At 47.8% G+C, this 20,539-nt stretch overlaps 2 protein-coding genes across 6 annotated transcripts in view; both read left to right on the top strand.

Moving 5' to 3' along the window:
• The first annotated feature begins 833 nt into the window (after positions 1–833).
• On the top strand, positions 834–3,304 carry LOC127039604 (zinc finger and SCAN domain-containing protein 20-like). The gene is made up of 2 exons (XM_050933384.1): positions 834–1,517; positions 2,698–3,304. Exons 1-2 carry the CDS (start codon positions 995–997, stop codon positions 3,225–3,227), a joined length of 1,053 nt encoding a protein of 350 aa, XP_050789341.1. The 5' UTR covers positions 834–994; the 3' UTR covers positions 3,228–3,304.
• A 1,993-nt stretch (positions 3,305–5,297) lies between these two features.
• TMPRSS2 (transmembrane serine protease 2) overlaps positions 5,298–20,539 on the top strand; it is a 50,908-nt gene continuing 35,666 nt past the window's right edge. For 2 of the 5 annotated variants that reach the window (XM_050933334.1, XM_050933367.1), the window contains exon 1: positions 16,033–16,107. The gene's annotated coding sequence lies outside the window, so the exon portion shown is untranslated. Of the gene's footprint in view, positions 5,381–15,264; positions 15,283–16,032; positions 16,108–16,235; positions 16,339–20,539 lie in introns of those variants that run through there. The other 3 variants (XM_050933352.1, XM_050933358.1, XM_050933344.1) reach the window with 3 other exon arrangements.

The raw sequence follows: 20,539 nt of genomic DNA, 5'->3' as shown, positions 1-20,539 counted from the left end.
GTGGCGAGCTGCTGGCTGGGGGGGCGGTCTGCGTAACTGCCGGCCTGCTGGTGGGGGGGAGGAAATGCACAGCTGGGCTGGCTGCCTGCTGGGAAGGGGGGGGGAGAGACTGGAGCGCACCGCGGGGCTGGCTGCCTGCTGGGAAGGGGGGGGGAAGACCGGAGTGCACCGCGGCTCTGGCTGCCTGCTGGAAAGGGGGGGGAGAGACCGGAGCGCACCGTGGGTCTGGCTGCCTGCTGGGAAGGGGAGGGAGAGACCAGAGGGCACCGTGGGGCTGGCTGCCTGCTGGGAAGGGGGGGGAGAGACTGGAGCGCACCGCGGGGCTGGCTGCCTGCTGGAAAGTGGGGGGGGAGAGACCGGAGCGCACTCCGGTGCTGGCTGCCTGCTGGGAATGGGGGGGAGAGACCGGAGAGCACCGCGGGGCTGGCTGAAAGAGACCTAGAATCAAAGTCACCCCTCCTTTATTCAGTACCCAGGGGCTATTAAGCAGTTGAAAATCACAACTATGCCATTACCGTGTGCATCTTGATGTTGGTGCGATTTTATGCTGCAATGAGGGACCCATTTTTCTGGGTCAAGACCAAAATTCTGTTGTTTTAAAGAGGCCATGGCTACACTAGAGAGTTGCAGCGCTGGTGAGGGGGTTACAGCGCTGCAACTTAGGATGTGGCCACACTTGCAAAGCACGGCCAGCGCTGCAACTCCCTGGTTGCAGCGCTGGCTGTACACCCGGTCGAGCCTCGGGTGTAGCGATTCCAGCGCTGGTGATCCAGCGCTGGTCAGCAAGTGTGGACCCCACAAGCGATTTTATTGACCTCCGGGGTTTAAGGAGGTATCCCAGCATACCTTTTAAGCCTCTCTGGTAATCCTGCACACTCCACTGCCCTGGGCTCAGCTGACCCCACCTTTAAATGCCCTGGGAATTTAAAAAATCCTCTTCCTGTTTGCTCAGCCAGGTGTGGAGTGCAATCAATCAATCAATCAATCAGCGACCATGCCTCCACGCCCCAGACGAGCCCCAGCATGGAACAGTTCCGAGCTGCAGGACCTCATCAGTGTTTGGGGTGAGGAAGCTGTGCAAGCACAGCTGCGCTCCAGCTGGAGAAATTATGATACCTATGGGCAGATATCACAGTCCTTGCTGATAAGGGGCCATGAACGGGATGCGTTGCAGTGCAGGGTAAAAATTAAGGAGCTGCGCAGTGCTTACTGCAAAGCCCGTGAGGGAAATCACCGCTCAGGAGCTGCCCCCACAACCTGCCGTTTTTACAAGGAGCTGGATGCTATACTTGGATGTGACCTCACTGCCAATCATAGGAGCACGATGGAGAGTTCAGAGCAGGGAGAAGTGGGGGAGGGTGTAGAGGAAGCCGACAGTGAGGCTACTGGCGTGGAGGGAGACACCCCGGAGTCCCAGGAGGCATGCAGCCAGGAGCTCTTCTCAAGCCAGGAGGAGGCTAGCCAGTCGCAGCAGTGGGAAGTTGCTGGTGAAGAAGAAGCAGAAGAGCGTGCTCGGGGTAAGAAGATTTTATATTTTGGGAGAGCACGGTTTGGGTTATGGCTGCCTGCATGCATGCCTAAATGTGGAATAGCCCATTGATTTGCTCTATCACGTCTCTGTAATCGGCCTCGGTAATCTCTTGAAAAGTTGCAGCCAGAGAGTGGGCAACCTGCTTTCGCAAGTTTATAGGGAGAGCCACCGTGGTCCTTGTCCCGGTCAGGCTAACTCATCCGATCCACTGTGCAGCGAGGGGTGGGGGGACCATGGCTGCACACAGGCAAGCTGCATAGAGGCCAGGGCGGAATCCACATTGCTGTAGAAGACCCTCCCTCTCTTCCCAGGTAACACGCAGCAGTGATATATCTGGCAGTAGGAAACCCTGCTGAGAATTTAGGGATACTTCAGTGCAGGGTGCCAGGTTCTTGGTCCCCTCCCCCCACCAGCAGGTCGTGAGCACTGCTGTGCGTTCCGGTCTCCCCACCCTCCTGCCAGCAGGTCGCCAGCACCGCTGTGCGTTCCGGTCTCCCCACCCCCCTTCCAGCAGGTAGCCAGCCCCGCGGTGCGTTCCGGTCTCCCCCTCCCTTCCAGCAGGTCGCCAGCACTGCGGTGCGTTCCGGTCTCCCCACTCCCTTCCAGCAGGTCGCCAGCCCCGCGGTGCGTTCCGGTCTCCCCCTCCCTTCCAGCAGGTCGCCAGCACTGCGGTGCGTTCCGGTCTCCTCACTCCCTTCCAGCAGGTCGCCAGCCCCGCGGTGCGTTCCAGTCTCCCCACCCCCCTGCCAGCAGGTAGCCAGCACCGCTGTGTGTTCTGGTCTCCCCCCTGCACCCTTCCAGCAGGTCCCCAGAACTGCTGTGCGTTCGCCCCCCCCCCCCAGCAGCCCGGCAGTTCCACGGACCGCCCTCCCCGCCCGCAGCTCGCCAGCTTCATGTTCCCTACTGTCCCCTGTGCAGGCCACCAGCTACCTCCTGTACCCAGTGCAGATAAACCCCAGTGACCCATCAGTTAGTTCCCACTCCCAGGTGCAGTCGGGGCAGAAACACTCACCCCATTGCTCGCCATGCCTTCGCTTCCCTGGCCTCTCTGTGCTATGTTAGGTATGTGGGAATGATGCTACAAAAAGTCTACAAACTCCTTCACTGTGTGATAATAAACAATGTAGCCTCTGTGTATTACATGTTTCTATCTATGTTTTTTTTAGTGACCTTGACTAATGCAGCCGGCTCACCGGCCTCATGTCGCTTGCAGAACTTGAGAAAAAATCCACGAAAATCAAAAGAAGATTTGATCAAAGCAGTTATGATTCACTACAACAGAGAAAGTAGGAAGACGCAGGAATGGAGAGAGAAAATGTATGAGTGGAGGCAAACACAAAGCAGGAGAAAGGAATTGGCTACCAAAAAAACCTCAAAGCACATGATAAGCCTCCTGGCTCGCCAAACTGACTCTTTCGAGTCTCTGGTAGCCATGCAGGCAGATCTGTACCGTGGTAACCCACAACCCTCCCAAAGCTCTCTTTCTTGTTCCCCAGTATTTGCACAAAACACCTTTCTCCAGCAGCCAGTTTCTTATTACCCCCAGCTGCCCCCAACACCTGTACGATCACCTACCAGCCCTGATAACTACAATCCTTACCCTGTGCACTCCACCCCCATTACCCTGCAGCATAGTAATCCTGAAGTGCAGCAGACATTGAACAGTAATCCAAACAGGACATATTCAAACCTCTGAATGTACAGTCCACCACCCTAACCCCCCTGGCCTTTTATGTACTGTACTTTGAATAAAGGATTTTATGGCTTTTACAATACGTTTTATTATTGCAGGAAGTGGTAAATACTGTACCCCAAGGTAGAAAGGAGCACAGCAAAGGCACTAAACATTACTGTTGGCTCTCAGCATCAAATTGCTCCCTTAACGCATCTCTAATCCTTGAAGTGCTTTCCTGGGCCTCTCTAGTAGCCCTGCTCTCTGTCTGTGCAAATTCAGCCTTTAGGCGTTGAACCTCGGAGGTCCATTCCTCACTGAATCTTTCACCCTTCCCTTCACAAATATTATGGAGGGTACAGCACGCAGATATAACAGCGGAGATGCTGCTTTCCTCCAAATCTAGCTTCCCATAAAGACACCTCCAGCGGGCTTTCAAATGGCCAAAAGCACATTCCACAGTCATTCTGCACCAGCTCAGCCTGTAGTTGAACCGGTCCTTGCTCCTGTCAAGCTTCCCTGTATATGGTTTCATGAGCCAAGGCATTAAGGGGTAAGCGGGGTCTCCTAGGATCAGAGTGGGCATTTCGACGTCACCTACTGTGATCTTGCGGTCTGGGAAAAAAGTCCCGCCCTGCAGCTTCCTGAACAGGGCACTGTTCCGAAAGATGCGTGCATCCTGCACCTTTCCAGGCCATCCTGAGTAAATGTCAGTGAAACGCCCACGGTGATCCACAAGCACTTGCAGAACCACGGAGAAATACCCCTTGCGATTAACGTACTCTGATGCCAGGTGGGGTGGTGACAGAATAGGAATATGCGTCCCATCTATTGCCCCTCCACAGTTAGGGAAACCCATTTGTGCAAAGCCATCCACAATGTCCTGCACGTTTCCCAGAGTCACAGTTCTTCTTAGCAGGATGCGATTAATGGCTGTGCAAACTTGCATCAGCACCATTCCAATGGTGGACTTTCCCACTCCAAACTGGTTCACCACCGATCGGTAGCTGTCTGGAGTTGCCAGCTTCCAGATTGCAATAGCCACCCGCTTCTCCACTGGCAGGGCAGCTCTTAATCTCGTGTCCCTGCGCCGCAGGGTAGGGGCGAGCTCAGCACACAGTCCCATGAAAGTGGCTTTTCTCATCCGAAAGTTCTGCAGCCACTGCTCGTCATCCCATGCTTGCAGGACGATGTGATCCCACAACTCAGTGCTGGTTTCCCGAGCCCAAAGGCGCCGTTCCACGGTGCTAAGCACGTCTGTTACTGCCACAAGCAATTGAGTGTCTTGAGCGTCAGGCGTTTCAATATCATCGTCTGACTCCTCACTGTCACTTTGCAGCTGAAGGAATAGCTCCACTGCCATGCGTGATGTGCTGGCAACATTCATCAGCAAGGTCCTCAGCAGCTCAGGCTCCATTTGTAACAGAAATCTCAGAAATCGCGCTGCAGACTCACAATGCCGCCAAACTGCTCGGAATGTGTAGCAAAGCACCACGGGGCTTTGGAACAGGAAGCGGAAAGACCCGCACACTTCCTTCCCCTTCCCACAAGCCACAGCGCCAAAATGGGACGAGGTGCTCTGTGGGATAGCTGCCCACAATGCACCACTCCCAACAGCGCTGCAAGTGCTGCAAATGTGGCCACACTGCAGCGCTGGTAGCTGTCAGTGTGGCCACACTGCAGCGCTGGCCCTACACAGCAGTTCGAACACAGCTGTAACTACCAGCGCTGCAAAACTGTAAGTGTAGCCATGGCCAGAGACAAGGTGGGTGATGTAATATCTTTCATTGGACCAGCTTCTGTTGGTGAGAGAGACAAGCTTTTGATCTTGCACAGAGCTCTTCTTCAGGTCTGGGTAAGGTACTCAGAGTGTCACTGCTAAATACAAGGGAACAGATGGTCAGAGTATAAGGAGTTAACATGTTGTAAGAGATCATTCAAGATGAAGTGGGCAATTATCACCTTTCCAGTTGTAGGACATAGGAAGGCTAGTTTGTTGATTGTAGTAATTTGCCGTAAAACCCAAGCCTTTAAATCCATGATTTTTAGTGTCTAGCAACGTTGTGAATTTAAGCTCTCAGCTCGTCTTCTGAAAGCGTGCAGGTTTCCTTCAAGGACGAGGACTGATAGGTCAGATATAGAGAGATGGTTTTGTGAAAGGTGTTTGCCCACTGATGGTATGTTGCTTTTGTCTTTTACCATTTTCCTGTGTGAGTTGATTTGAGAGCACAGCAATTGTCTGGTTTAGCCCAAATAGTTGTTGTTGGGGCATTTACAGCACTGGATGAGATGCACCACATACTGTGATATGCAGGTTTAGGACCCAGGGATGCTGAAAGGTGTTTTGTGGGGGGTGTTGATCATTGTAGCAGTAGAGATATGCTGCAGGTTTTGCATCTGTTGTTGTGGTGGGATGTGGTAGCGCTTTGAGTTGCTGTGTTCTGATCTGTGGGGAGCTTGCTTTTGATTATGAGCTTGGTGAAGTTTGCTATGTGAAGGCCAGAAGAGGGAGTTCAGGAAAGATTTCTTTCAGGATGTGCTCCCCATCGAGTATGGGTTATAATTGTTTAATATCTCATATGTGTTCCAGTGTTAGATGGTAGATGACAACTAGGGGAGTGCAGTCAGAGGGATTTTTTTCCTGAATTGAAGAATGTTCTCTTGGGGTATTTGGGTGGCCCATGCCATGATGCAATCTACTTCTCTGTCAGACTGGCCTTGTTTGGTGAAGGAGGTCTTAAGTGTGTTAAGGTGCGTACCCCAGACTTCCTCCTCAGTGCATTGTCTGTAGTATCTGACTGCCTGGTTGTAGATAAATGTCTTGGTGTGTTACTGGATCTGTGAAGGTAGGTGTGGTGATTCCTTGGTTTCTTGTATACAGTTGTCTGTAGGGTTCCATTGATGAAGCTGATCATGGTTTCCAGGAAATTGATGCTGGTGTGGGAGTATTCCGGGGGGAGTTTGATGGATGGGCAGTGGTTATTAAGAAGCTGTGGTGGAAATTTATGAGGAAGTTTAGGCCATCTGTCACAAGAATGAAAATATCATCGATGTATCTCAGGTATATCATTGATATATCATTGCATTTAAGGCAGTGTGCAATTTCACTAAAGCATGTTAAGGAATTTCAAGAGTCCTCTCTTAAAATTCTTTTTGCAGTACCAGGAACTTGATCTCATGCTTTAAATATGTTAACTCCACTTACCTCAAAATTGAATTTAATTCAATACATTGTTGCTACGTTAACTTTGGCTTGTTTAGTTTTGTACTCTTTTGTGCAAAGCTGTAATTGTTTGATACTCATATATGACTTCCTTATCATTTGTCTGGATTTACCTTATGGTGATGTCACTATTTTGGCTGCAACAAGTCATTAATGATTTACAGTTTTCTAACTTAAGCTACATAGTTTATCATGGAATTAAAACAGTGTCTGATTCTTGATAAATCAACTGTTGTAACTGAAGTAGACAAGGGACATAAAAGCTTGAATGATAACTGTATATACTAAAACACAAAACTACTTTGCACTTCAGTAGCATATTCCATTTAAGAATCTCTGAACTCTTTACAAATATTAAAATGAATACTTTGTCTCCGAGGGTGGTAATATTTTGGACTAATTTCGGTTGTTGGGTTGTGTGTAGGTGCTGGGTGTGTTGGTGACCTGTGATATACACGAGGTCAGAATATGGATCTGGTGGTCCCTGCTAGCATAATAATCTATGATTCTATAAATTAAGTATCACAATAACTCTGTAGGCAGGTATTATTAACCCCCATTTATAAGTGGGAGACTGATGCACAGAGAAGAGAGTTGTTCCAAATCATGCAGCAAGTCTTTAACAGAACTGAGGGGAAAAAACACTGCTTCCTGTCATGTTTTAGCAGAAGACCATGCTTTTCTGCCATAAATCATCTCTGCTTATCACATGCAGATGCTCAGTAAAATAATACAGCAATTAAAAAGTCTGTCACTGAGCATACTTTGGACAACACTTGATGAAAAAGTGATCCAGAAGGGCAATTGGTCCACAGATCTTTCTTCAGTAGAGAAATCATCAATGGAATTCCAAGATTCCATTATTTCTGGATTGGCATATGATCTTTTTACAAGTTCTAAATATCTACCTACACAAGCTTCAAGCATCTAGAATGATAGTTTGATTCCATTGAAATCAGTAAGAGTGTTGCTACTGACTATGCTGGGCCAGAACTTCACTCCTAGTTTTCACTTGTCAGAAATTATCCTTATTCAGGAGCTGGTAGTTTTCATTTTATTGGGTTTACTTTTATTTATCTTTTCAGAATATTTGTCTGAGTATGTATCACTGATGCCAGTGAATTTGCTCCCACAGTAATTAATTAGAACTGACAATATTGCTGTTTTGAGATTAATTCAATTTAAATTCCAATTGCTTTCTTTTATTTAAAACACATTTTAAAAATTCACTTTTCAAATAACATTCAAATGTGCACTGACTCTGCATCGGAGGTCAGATTTACTGGCGCATTCCAGTTGTATCAAGCCACTCTGACACAAAAGTAGCCATAATTGTTCAATTACGCTGGATTTATGGCTGCTTTGCCTTACTGGAGTAGCACAGAGAAGCCAGAGCATATCAGTGAAAATGGCCCCAAGTATTTATAAATGTATATGATACATACAAGTTGTTCAATGTTTGTTTTTCTTTACAATAAACACCAGGATTTTGATTAAGGTTGCAGGCTTTGTTCTGTTCTCAGTTACAACAATGAACACTGAATGTACACTGAGTTTCAATGGTGTAAACCAAGGACATTGTTTGAAATTTTTTCAGTCTCGTTTTTCTAGTTTTAGATAATAGATAAGCTGCTCACCGAGGCAGTCTTAATGGTATGTACATAGAGAAAAGGAAAGGTTGCTTATGACGACTCCTGACAGAATTTTTTCTCCAGGGCAGGGTGAGAGGAGTTTCACTCTCACCCCCTGTGATATTCTTTGCCTCTGAAAATTGAAAGCCTCTAAGTTCTCCATCCTACTCTTTTGTATAGCTGTGGGCTTTACTTTTGAGAATGCCCTTTGGTTTAGTTCTATTCGAGCACTTAGGGAAAAGCTATGGCAAAAAGGTGGGTCTTGTGGCATGACCTGAAAATGGCAAGGTTAGATTCTTCCTGATTTTCTTTGAAGCGGTACTTGGGAGCCTAGGGCCTACTATTGAGAAGTCTTTACTTCAGGCTCTCTTGAGGGTATGGCTACACTTACAGTTGTACAGCTCTGGGAGTTACAGCTGTCTTCGTACAGCTGTGTAGGGAAAGCGCTGCAGTGTGGCCACACTGACAGCTACCAGCGCTGCAGTTTGGCCACATTTGCAGCATTTGCAGTGCTGTTGGGAGTGGTGCATTGTGGGCAGTTATCCCACAGAGCACCTCATCCCATTTTGGCGCTGTGGATTGTGGGAAGGGGACGGAAGGGTGCGGGTCATTCCGCTTCCTGTCCCAACGCCCCGTGGTGCATCGCTACACATCCCAGCAGTTTGGCACCATTGTGAGTCTGCAGCGCGATTTCTGTTAGAAATGGAGCCCAAGCTGCTGAGGACTTTGCTGATGAATGTCACCAGCACAACACGTTTGGCAGTTGAGCTATTCCTTCAGCTCCAAAGTGACAGTGAGGAGTCCGACGATGATATCAATTCGCCTGACGCGCGTGACAATAAATTGCTTGTGGCAGTAATGGACATGCTCAGCACCGTGGAACGCCGCCTTTAGGCTCGGGAAACAAGCACTGAGTGGTGGGATCACATCGTCCTGCAAGTCTGGGATGATGAGCAGTGGCTGCAGAACTTTCGGATGAGAAAAGCCACTTTCATGGGACTGTGTGCTGAACTTGCCCCCACCCTGCGGTGCAAGGACACGAGATTGAGAGCTTCCCTGTCAGTGGAGAAGCGGGTGGCTATTGCAATCTGGAAGATGGCAACTCCAGACAGCTACCGATCGGTTGCGAACCAGTTTGGAGTGGGAAAGTCGACCGTTGGAATAGTGTTGATGCAAGTTTGCAGGGCCATTAATCGCATCCTGCTTAGAAGAACCATGACTCTGGGGAACGTGCAGGACATTGTGGATGGCTTTGCACAAATGGGTTTCCCTAACTGTGGAGGGGCGATAGATGGGACGCATATTCCTATTCTGGCACCACCCCACCTGGCATCCGAGTACATTAATCGGAAAAGGTATTTCTCTGTGGTTCTCCAAGTGCTTGTGGATCATCGTGGGTGTTTCATTGACATTTACACAGGATGGCCTGGAAAGGTGCATGATGCACGCAACTTTCGGAACAGTGGCCTGTTCAGGAAGATGCAGGCCGGGACTTTTTTCCCCAGACCGTAAGATCACAGTAGGAGACGTCGAAATGCCCATTGTGATCCTTGGAGACCCCGCTTACCCCTTAATGCCATGGCTCATGAAACCGTATACAGGGAAGCTTGACAGGAGCAAGGACCGGTTCAACTACAGGCTGAGCCGGTGCAGAATGACTGTGGAGTGTACTTTTGGCCGTTTAAAAGGGCGCTGGAGGTGTCTTTATGGGAAGCTAGACTTGGGGGAAAGCAGCATCCCTGCAGTTATATCTGCGTGCTGTACCCTCCATAATATTTGTGAAGGGAAGGGTGAAACAGTCAGTTAGGAATGGACCTCCGAGGTTCAACACCTGGAGGCTGAATTTGCACAGCCAGAGAGCAGGGCTACTAGAGAGGCCCAGGACAGGGCTACAAGGATTAGGGATGCCTTAAGGGAGCAATTTGAGGCTGAAAGCCAACAGTAATGTTTGGTGCCTTGCACGGGAGTGAAGTGCAGTGGTTACAATGATTTGCAGTGCCTGTTTTTCCCTTGGGGTACAGTATGTTTCACTTTCTGCAATAATAAAAACTGTTTTAAAAGTCAAGAAATCATGTATTCAAAATATTGTACATAAAAGGGCAGGGGGGTAGGGTGCTGAACTGTACAGTCAGAGGTTTGAATATGTCCTGCCTCGAGTGCTGTGCAATGCCTGCTACACTTCAGGATTAACATGCTGCATGGTGATGGGGGTTGAGTGCATAGGGTAAGGGTCGTAGTTCTCAGAGCTGGTAGGTGAACGTACAGGTGTTGGGGGCAGCTGGTGGTGGAAAGAACCAGGATGCTGGAGAAGGGGGTTTTGAGCAAACAGTGGGGCACAAGGGAGAGAGCTTTGGCATGGGGGGGGGTTAGCACGGTAGTGATCTGCCTGCATGGCTACGAGTGACTGCATACAGTCTATTTGGTGCACCAGGAGGCTTATCAGCTGCTTTGTGCTTTTCTTGGTAGCCAATTCCTTTCTCCTGCTTTGTGTTTCCCTCCACTCATGCATTTTCTCTCTCCAGTCCTGCAGCCTCTTATTCTCTCTGGCATACTGATTCATAACTGCTTTCACCAAATCTTCTTTGCTTTTTCTTGGTTTCCTCCTCAAGTTTTGTAGTCTTTCAGCAGGCTGTGATAGGGCCGGAGGATTCAAGGACACTTAAAAAAAACAGAAATAGAAACATTTATTACAGAGGCTGCATTGTTTATAATCACAGTGAAGGAGTTTGTAGACTATGTGTAGCATCATTTATACATAGCAAACAGCACAGAGAGGCCACAGCAGCGAAGACATGGTGAGTAATGGGGAATGAGTGATTAATGAAGCCATGTTGCTGCCACGGCTCACTTGGGAAGGGGAGCTGCTTGAGTCAGGGCTCACTGGTGTTTCTGTGCATTGGGGAAAGCAGAGAGCAGCTAGGGGGAAAGTGCACTGAACACCACCCCCACATTTGCCACAGCAGTTACTCCTGGGAGCCATGTTGCTGCCACGGCTCACCTGGGAAGGGGAGCTGCTTGAGTCAGGGCTCACTGGGGTTTCTGTGCCTTGGGGAAAGCAGAGAGCAGCTGGGGGGAACCTGCACTGAACACTATCCCTACATTTTCCACAGGATTTTATCCTGCCAGATATCTTGCTGCTGCGGGTTACCTGGGAAGAGAGGGAGGGTCTTCTACAGCAATGTGGATTCCGCTCTGGTCCCTATGCAGCATGCCTGTTTGCAGCAATGATCCCCCCCACCCCTCATGGCACAGTGGCATGGACGCGTTAGCCTGACTGGGACAAGGACCACAGTGGCTCTCCCTATAAACTTGCGCAAGCGCATTGCCCACGCTCTGGCTGAAACTTTTGAAGAGATTACAGAGGCCGATTACCGCGACGTGATAGACCACATCAATGGGCTATTCCACATCTAGGCATGCATGCAGGCAGCCATAACCCCGACCCTCCTTTCCCAAAACAGTTCCATCCTAAAAATAAAATCCTCTGCTTCTCTTCACCAACAAGTTCCAGCTGCTGCGACTGGCTAGCTTCCTCCTGGCTTGAGAAGAGCTCCTGGCTGCATGCCTCCTGGGACTCCGGGGTGTCTCCTACCATCTCAGTAGCCTCACTGTCGGCTTCCTCTACATCCTCTTCCTCCTCTCCCTGCTCTGAACTGTCCATCATGCTCCTCGGATTGGCAGTGGGGTCACCTCCAAGTATGGCATCCAGCTCCTTGTAAAAACGGCAGGTCGTGGGGGCAGCACCTGAGCGGCGGTTTCCCTCACGGGCTTTGCAATAGGCACTCCGCAGCTCCTTTACTTTAACCCTGCACTGCAATGCGTCCCGTTCATGGCCCCTTAGCAGCAAGGACTTTGATATCTGCCCATAGGTATCATAATTTCTACGGCTGGAGCGCAGCTGTGATTGCACAGCTTCCTCCCCCCAAACACTGATGAGGTCCTGCAGCTCGCAAGTGTTCCATGCTGGGGCTCGTTTGGGGCATGGAGGCATGGTCACTGATTGATTGATTGATTGATTGCACTCCACACCTGGCTGAGCAAACAGGAAGGGGATTTTTAAAATTCCTGGGGCATTTAAAGGGTGGGTCACCTGAGCCCAGGGCAGTGGAGTGCGAAACGATGAGCAAAGTGGCTGAAAAGATATGCTGGGATACCTCCTAATACCCTGGAGGCCAATAAAAGCGCTTTTGCTGGCCACACTTGATGAGCAGCGCTGCATCACCAGTGCTGGAATCGTTATACCCCAAGCAGACCAGGTGTACAGCTAGCGCTGCAGCCAAGGAGTTGCAGCGCTGGCTGTGCTTTGCAAGTGTGGACACAGAGTAAGTTGTAGCGCTGTAACCCCATCACCAGCGCTGCAACTCTCCAGTGTAGCCAAGCCCTGAGTCTTAACCTAGACTGTTAAACATGTGTGCAAAATTCAGCAATGAGGTAAAGAGTGGAGTAAGTTACAAGTTGATTAGCAAATGAAGTAGGTATTAAGATAATGTAACCTGTATTGCTTTGATGATCAATGGACATGCAAAATGAATGTAAGGGGCATGCTATGAGTATGTCACAAAAAAGGCATGAAACAGAAGAGTGTAAAGACATAGTAAGATGATGGCCTATACTGGCACCTCTGAAAAATCAGTCCACTTGTTTGTATGCCTAAATATGAATTTAAGACCTAATATTTGGTATACATGTTTGAAAATATTGGCCTGTATATTTGTAAATAATGGAGACTAAATGGGATGCTGATAATTTAGATTTCACCCATATAAATGAGAGGGAAAATCTGGGATAGTTACTGTTGCTATGGGTCATGTATGGTCACCACTTTCCACTCAGGATAAATGTGAAGAAACCATTGTAATCAGGTGGTGGAAACAGCTAGCAGTAGCATTCCAAAACACGTCATGTGACCCAAGGGGTTTGGTCTGTTGTGAGGGCACAAGGAGAGACAAACAGAGCACACACAGAGAGAGAATGCCAACCGGACATGGCCTGGAAGCACAGAAATGGAACTGTGAGATAAAGCGAAGATAAAAAGCTTTTTGGGTATATAGTGTTGGCTGGAAAGGCTGCCTTGGACAGCAAACAAAGGAACTGGTTTCTTCTTTTTGGTTCTTCTTGCATTTGGGAAAACAGGATTTTGTACATTTCTTGTAAATAAACAAGATTCCATCAGAGGTACCAGCCTTCAGCCTCAATTTCTCATCCCACCTGGAACAGCCCTCAGGGCCCTGAACTGTGACCAGCTGTTTGGGTCAAAAGGGATAGCAACATATTCTTCGATTGGATACATTCCCTCTATTCTAGATATCTGACAAATTGATTGTTACTAGGAATGTTACATTCTTCTTGAAAAACTCTGAGAGCATATGTCCACATCTGACATGCACTTACTGGCCCAGATCCTCAAGTGATGTAAATCAATGGAGCTCTACTAATTTCACTCCAGCGGAGGATCTGGTTCATTACTTGTTCATTCATAAAGCAACATGGACACCAGTTAAAATGTTTAAAGCTGTTCGGTCAAAAATATGTTGTTCCTGGACAAGTCAGACAACATAGGGCATTCTTGCTTTTATGCTGCCCCTTCACCTGTTTGTTCTGCCCCCTAAGGTGGTTGTACTACGATGGAAACCCCTGTACAGATGCACAATACATATTTACACACATACACAGATATAAACATAAGGGTTTACACCACCAACTACAACAATCTGTAGTTGTCAAGTAAATTGTCTGGGCAAGCCTAGACTGAGAACTAACCCTTCTTTCTATGTTCAAAAGAAATACTCTTAGGTACAGTTATTAGAATACACCTACCCATTTCCAAATTTTTCTTTGGGGCAATTATTAGAATACACCTGGTGATTTCCAAATTTCTCTTTTTTTTTAAATAATGTGATTAAACTTATAACCGGACACAATGACAATGTAAAATTTTGAAGAAAAGCAGGGTAAACAAGAATTGAATTTCTAAGCATAAAAAAAAAACCAATTTTTTTTAAAATACAAACTATCAGGCCTTCTTTATACATCATAAAGAAACTAAAATGGAAAAAAGCCCATTTTACTGGTCACTTCTAATATGTGTCATTTTGCTGTGCAGTTTCTTTGGGAGAAGAAAAGGAACAAGAAGATAATGGCAATATGCAAAATGTCATCAAGAGCAGCCATCCCACTCCAAATCCATAGGCTGCCTGTGCAGAGCCATAGTGTTGGGGGAAAGGGAACATGTCACAGAACTAGGATTCTAGAGGAATCAGAAAGGGGGAGGGAAAGACATTTTGGCTGTAGGTATAGACTGATCATATATATTCTTTAAGGTGAAATTTAAGGCCCAAATCCTCTAACTGGATCCACATTGGCAAACACCTGTGTGGATTCATATGGTCTCTATTTGGGATCTATATGGGTAAAAAGATGATTCTGAACCTAAGATTTCAAGACACACCTACACTCTTGTCACATTCAGATATGTTTTTATACTATTGGGGCAAAATAAATGTGCCCCTTTAAATAAACAGGTGCTGCCAGTCCTAATTTTAGGATCCATCTTGCATTCTTTGTGCACCCAAAACAGCCAGCCATTTCAAGGAAAGTGGGAAATGTCCCTGTGTTAATTTTCTTTTGTGTGACAATGTGCTCGCTTCTATGTGCTGTAAATAACAGGAGGAGAAATCAGGCTTTTCAACTTGGAGGTCTGCGAAATTCCTCTCTCTCACTAGATAAGGTGTTGCTTATTGACTTAACAGCAAGGAGAGGATGTCCAGACTTAAAAGAACAATTCATACATCTCACATATAAAAAGCGAAGCACTTGTGTCTTATTAGTAATATAATGTAAAGTGTCTTGTTAGTAACGTAACTTATTTCTGGAAGTTGATTTAAGTCATAGTTTTCAAGACCGATAGCACCCAGGTCTAACAGGCCATTTTGCACTCTGATTCAAAAGGGTTTAGCACACGTTTTCCCAGTCGCTAACCCAATGACCTATTTGCGAAATTCCTGGAAGGGCGGGGAAGTCAAACTAAGGCCCCGGAGCTGCGGGAGGTGGCAAATAGCATGTTGAATGCACTTAACATATGCTAATACAAATTACAGAATAATGTATAGAGGAACTAGAGACAAATACATTTCCTGGGGCAGGTAAACTACTGAACTTTAGAAGGAAGACAGCTAAAAAAGGAGCAATCTTCCTTCATATCCCTTAAAAACAAAGGGCGGAGAAGGTGAGGTGTCAGGTCTTTCCTGGGATGAGCGCGCTTTTACAAATCGCCAGAGGGAGGAAGAAGTAGCTACAGGTGATTGCTCGCTAGGAGAGGACCTAAGTCACAGGACCACCTGCTGCACCCGGCAGGGTTCCTGGTGAAGCTGCTCCCAGCCGCTCCTCCAAGTGAGCCCTCGCCTGCCTTCTCAGACAGGAAACCCCGAGCTCCCACTCGCCGGCCGAGGGTTACCCCTGGCGCCGGGATGTAACTCGCCGGTGCAGTGCGGCTGTGACCAGAGCTGGGCTGCTCCAGAGGCTGAACCACAAACACCTGCGCAGCCCAGGGAAGGCGAGAAGGGAGCCGCACAGCCAGCCGGTGGCTCTCTGGGGTTCTTTAATCGCACCAAAATGCGCATTTAGCTTCAGCCGTCAGGGCGCCTCGCAGCGAGACCCTCCCCACCCCGGAGCAGCGGGGACGCATTACAACCCCCCGGCAGCAGCCCGGGCGCCCTGGGCGGGAGATCTGGCTGGGGCAGCGGGCTGGTTTCTACGCCCCGGGGCTGAGCGGACTGGTGCCCGTCGCCCGCAGCCCCTGGACTCCCTGTCTGCGGCCCCCACCCCGAGCGCGGTGCGTCACCCGAGCCTGGACTCGCGCCCGCGCCTGGGGGGCGGAGTGACTCCGCACCGCGCCGCACCTGCCCCTTTGCCAGCCGCTCCTCCCCGCCCGCGGCCGCCGCTCCGTGACTTTCCCGGTTCGGGGCAGGACAAGGGGAGCAGCAGCGCGGCGAGCTCCACAGCCTGCGCGGCGGATCCCGCCCCACCGCGGCTCAGAGCACCGGGGGAGGCGGTGAGTGGATCGGGGTGGGCGTGTGGCGGGGGCTCCTTGACCCCCCCCCCCCAGCCAGCCGCGGGTAGTGTGTGTCCTGGGCAGGGATTTGGCAGCTCTCTTGGGAAACTCGCTTTCAACTTATTGGCTGGCTCGAAGGCAGCGCCTCGGGTGGCCCCGGCGGCTTTTGCCAATGGCGAGATCCCGGCCTTGGGGTTGCATGCTGGCTCCGGGCGGTCGTGGCTGGAGCAGGTTCGTCCCTGGGCTGTGGTGGCGGGGAGGAAATCAGCGCGGACTGTAGTTAGCGGGTGGTTAGAGATCGCTGAAAAATAACCCTGGCCATATGCAGGGTGTTGGGTGGCCAGTCAGGAGTTTATGTGGAGCAGCAAATGTTGCTTTTCCAAAGGGATCTTTTGATGCCCCTTCTAGACCCCCTTATATGGCAGCTGGTGCTTCATAAATAACCCATCCTTCATGCTAGGCAGGTGGCTCAAAAAGAGGTGTAATTAGACGAGGATGGGATGGTTTTTGTTTCTAGGATCACAAAGGAAATGAGAGAGTTGTTACCTGCCTTCTTTTAGCTGTTTGAAATTTGGCAGCTTTAGGCTGAATATTCTTGGGGAATACAGATCTTATATGAACATAGAACTGGGTGCTAGGATCTCCTGAATTTCGCAACAAACTTGCTACCTGCTATTGGGCGATTCATGTAGCTGCTCCACGCCTCAGTTTCCACATCCATAAAATGGGGATAAGGGATATTTTCCTTATGAGGGTGTGGTGAGGCTTTACTTGGCAAACCACTTTGAGGTCCTTGGATGGAAAGCATGATGTGCAAAACAGTAACGTGCATCCTAATCACTATATGTAATAGTAGTGTCATTGGTAGATATGGTGTCTTAAAAGCAAAAAACCACTTCCTTATATTGTAATCATTTCAGAGGAACATCTAATTTATGAAATTGTGCAAATAGTCTTTACACGTGTGAGTAGCTCATTGGTTTCAGTGGGGCTACTAGCAAGTGTGACTCAAATGAGTAAGGATTGAAGCATTAGGCCCTAAATTGCTTAGCCACCCATCACTGTATTCCCTTGCCCACCACACACATCTCTTGGGTACCACGGTGGTTGGTGAGCACAATACACAACCCTGGATAAATACATTTTTCCATCCTCTGTCCCACAGTAGGTAAGAGGAATGGGAAAGCAAATACTGTGGATGGAATAATAGAGTACTTTGGTATCCCTGGAAAAAAAGGCCGTGAGTGCTCTGCAAACACTAAATTGGAGCTCCTAATAACTCCTGAGTAAATATTATCTACCTTTCACAGTTGTGGGGGAGGGGAACTGAGGCACTGAGAGATTGAGCAATTTGTCCAAGGTCACGCTGAATGGCTGTCAGAGGTGAGACTAGCTCAGAATTCTTTACTAGTCCTGTACTCTTATCATTCAATATAAAAATATGTTTATACTGCTATATTCTTACAAAAGACCTCATTTCTGGGGACACATTTCCTGCATTTTCAACTAAATTCATATAAAGTAACTTTTCCCACCTGCAAACTATCTCTTCTCTCCTCCCCTGCCCAGCCCAATTTAAAAATGGATTCTAGAGGTGAAATTTTTGACCCCTTTGAAGTCAATAGCAGAACTTTCATTGACCTCAGTAGGGCCTGGATTCACCTCAGGGTTTTTCAGCAGTAGACCAAAAAGAGACAAGTATATTTCGACTTATAGGGGGTCACAACTGAATGATGACAGGTAGCCGTGTTAGACTGTATCAGCAAAAACAACGAGGAGTCCTTGTGGCACCTTGAAGGCTAACAAATTTATTTGGGCATAAGCATTCGTGGACTAGAACCACTTCATCAGATGCATGAAGTGAAAAATACAGGAGCAGGTATAAATACATGAAAGAATGGAGGTTGCTTTACCAAGTGTGAGGTCAGTCTAATGAGATAAATAAATTAACAGCAGGATACCAAAGGAGGAAAAACAACTTTTCAAGTGATAAGAGAGTGGCTTATTACAGACAGGTGACAAGAAGGTGTGAGTAACAGTAGGGAGAAATTAGTATTGGGGAAATTAAGTTTAGGTTTTGTAATGACCCAACCACTCCCAGTCTTTATTCAGGCCTAATCTGATGGTATCCAGTTTGCAAATTAATTCCAATTCTGCAGCTTCATGTTGGAGTCTGTTTTTGAAGTTTTTGTTGTTGTTGTTGAAGAATTGCCACTTTTAGGTCTGTTATTGAGTGACCAGAGAGATTAAAGTGTTCACCTGCTGGTTTTTGAACGTTATGATTCCTGATGTCAGATTTGTGTCCATTTATTCTTTTGCATAGAGACTGTCTGGTCTGGCCAATGTACATGGCAGAGGGGCATTGCTGGCACATAATGGCGCATATCACATTGGTAGATGTGCAGGTGAATGAGCCCTGGATAGTGTGGCTGATGTGGTTAGGTCTTATGATGGTGTCACTTGAATAGATATCAAGTATCAGAGGGGGGTAGCCGTGTTAGTCTGCATCTGTAAAAGCAGCAAAGAATCCTGTGGCACCTTATAGACTAAACAGATGTTTTGGAGCATGAGCTTTCGTGGGTGAATACCTACTTCGTCAGATGCATGTGGCCCCGGCGGCATGTGCATCTGACGAAGTGGGTATTCACCCGCGAAAGCTCATGCTCCAAAACGTCTGTTTAGTCTATAAGGTGCCACAGGATTCTTTGCTGCTTGAATAGATATGTGGACAGAGTTGGCACCACGGTTTGTAGCAGGGTTTGGCTGTTGTTTTTGTTGTGTGATGCGTAGTTGCTGGTGAGTATTTGCTTCAGGTTTGGAGGCTGTCTGTAGGCAAGGACTGACCTGTCTCCCAAGGTCTGTGAGAGTGAGGGATCGTCCTTCAGATTAGGTTGTAGATCCTTGATGATGCACTGGAGAGGTTTTAGTTGGGGGCCATAGGTGATGGCTAGTGGTGTTCTGTTACTTTCTTTGTTGGGCCTGTCTTGTAGTAGGTGACTTCTGGGTACTCTTCTGGCTTTGTCAGTCTGTTTCTTCACTTCACTAGGTGGGTATTGCAGTTTTAAGAATGCTTGATAGAAATTCTGTAAGTGTTTCTCTGTCTGAGATATCAAGCAAATGTGATTGTATCTTAGAGCTTGACTGTAGACAATGCATCGTGTGATGTGGTCTGGATGAAAGCTGGAGGCATATAGGTAAGTATAGGGATCAGTAGGTTTCCTGTATAGGGTGGTGTTTTCTGGAAGATCACCAAAGGATTGTAGTTTCCTCAGGAATAGGGTGACCAGATGTCCTGTGTTTTTTTTTTAGGGACAGTCCTGATATGGGGCTTTTTCTTATATAGGCTCCTATTACTCCCCTCCACACCCCCATCCCAATTTTTCACACTTGCTGTCTGGTCACCCTACTCAGGAAGTCAGTGGTGTCTCGAAGATAGCTGGGAGTGCTGGTAACATAAGGCCTGAGGAGAGAATCTACATAGCCAGATAATCCTGCTGTCCGGGTCCCAGTGCCTGAGATGGTGGAGTGTACAGGATTCCCAGGTTTATGGATTTGGGGTAGCAGGTAAAATACCCCTGGTCAGGGCTCTAGGGGTGTGTCAGTGTAGATTTGTTTCTGTGCTTCTTTAGGAAGTTTCTTGAGCAGATGATGTAGTTTCTTTTGGTAATCCTCAGGGGTCAAAGGGTAATGGCCTGTAGAATGTGGTGTCAGAGAGTTGTCTAGCAGCCACTGATAAAAAGTGGGGAAGAATTTGTGGTACCCAGAACAGAATGGCTATAAAGTATAGTATGTCATTTTAAAGACAAAGCTTTGCAATGGAATTGTACTATTGCTTACTGTGTGAATTTGGGCAGGCCTCTTAATCTTTCTATGCCCCAGTTCTCCATCTGCAAAATAAGAATTATATTCTTTCTCCCATGCTTTGTCTGTCTTGTCTATTTAAATTTAAACTTTTTGGGGGAGGGACTCTCTTTTTTGTGTATGTAGTGTCTAGCACAACGGGGTCAGGATCTCAGATGGGTCTATTGGAGTTACTGTACGACAAATAATAGTGTGGAGGTTTTATTATACTGCAATGTACCTTTCTAAGGCCATGTCTACACTCTAGTTATGTAAGTAAAACTTATATTGCCCAAGGGTGTGAATATTCCACCCCCCTGAGCAACATAAATGACACCGGCAGAAGTGGCAGTGTGCACAGTGCTATGTCGGCAGGAGAGTTTCTCCAGCTGATGTAGCTACCGCCGCTCATTAGGGGTGGTTTAATTATGCTGACAGAAGAGCTCTCTCTCATTTGTATAGAAAGGCTATGTCTACGCTAGAGACCTTACAGTGGCACAGCTGTACCAATGCAGCAGTGCCACTGTATGATCTCTTGTGTAGCCAAAGTAACCATTCTTTTGTAACTTGGGAGTTTTTCTACCTGTAATGT

The sequence above is a fragment of the Gopherus flavomarginatus genome, chromosome 1 (assembly GCF_025201925.1).
Source record: "Gopherus flavomarginatus isolate rGopFla2 chromosome 1, rGopFla2.mat.asm, whole genome shotgun sequence".
NCBI lineage: Eukaryota > Metazoa > Chordata > Testudines > Testudinidae > Gopherus > Gopherus flavomarginatus.
Note: the sequence above shows the minus strand (reverse complement) of the source record. Positions and strands in the feature narration are given on the sequence as shown.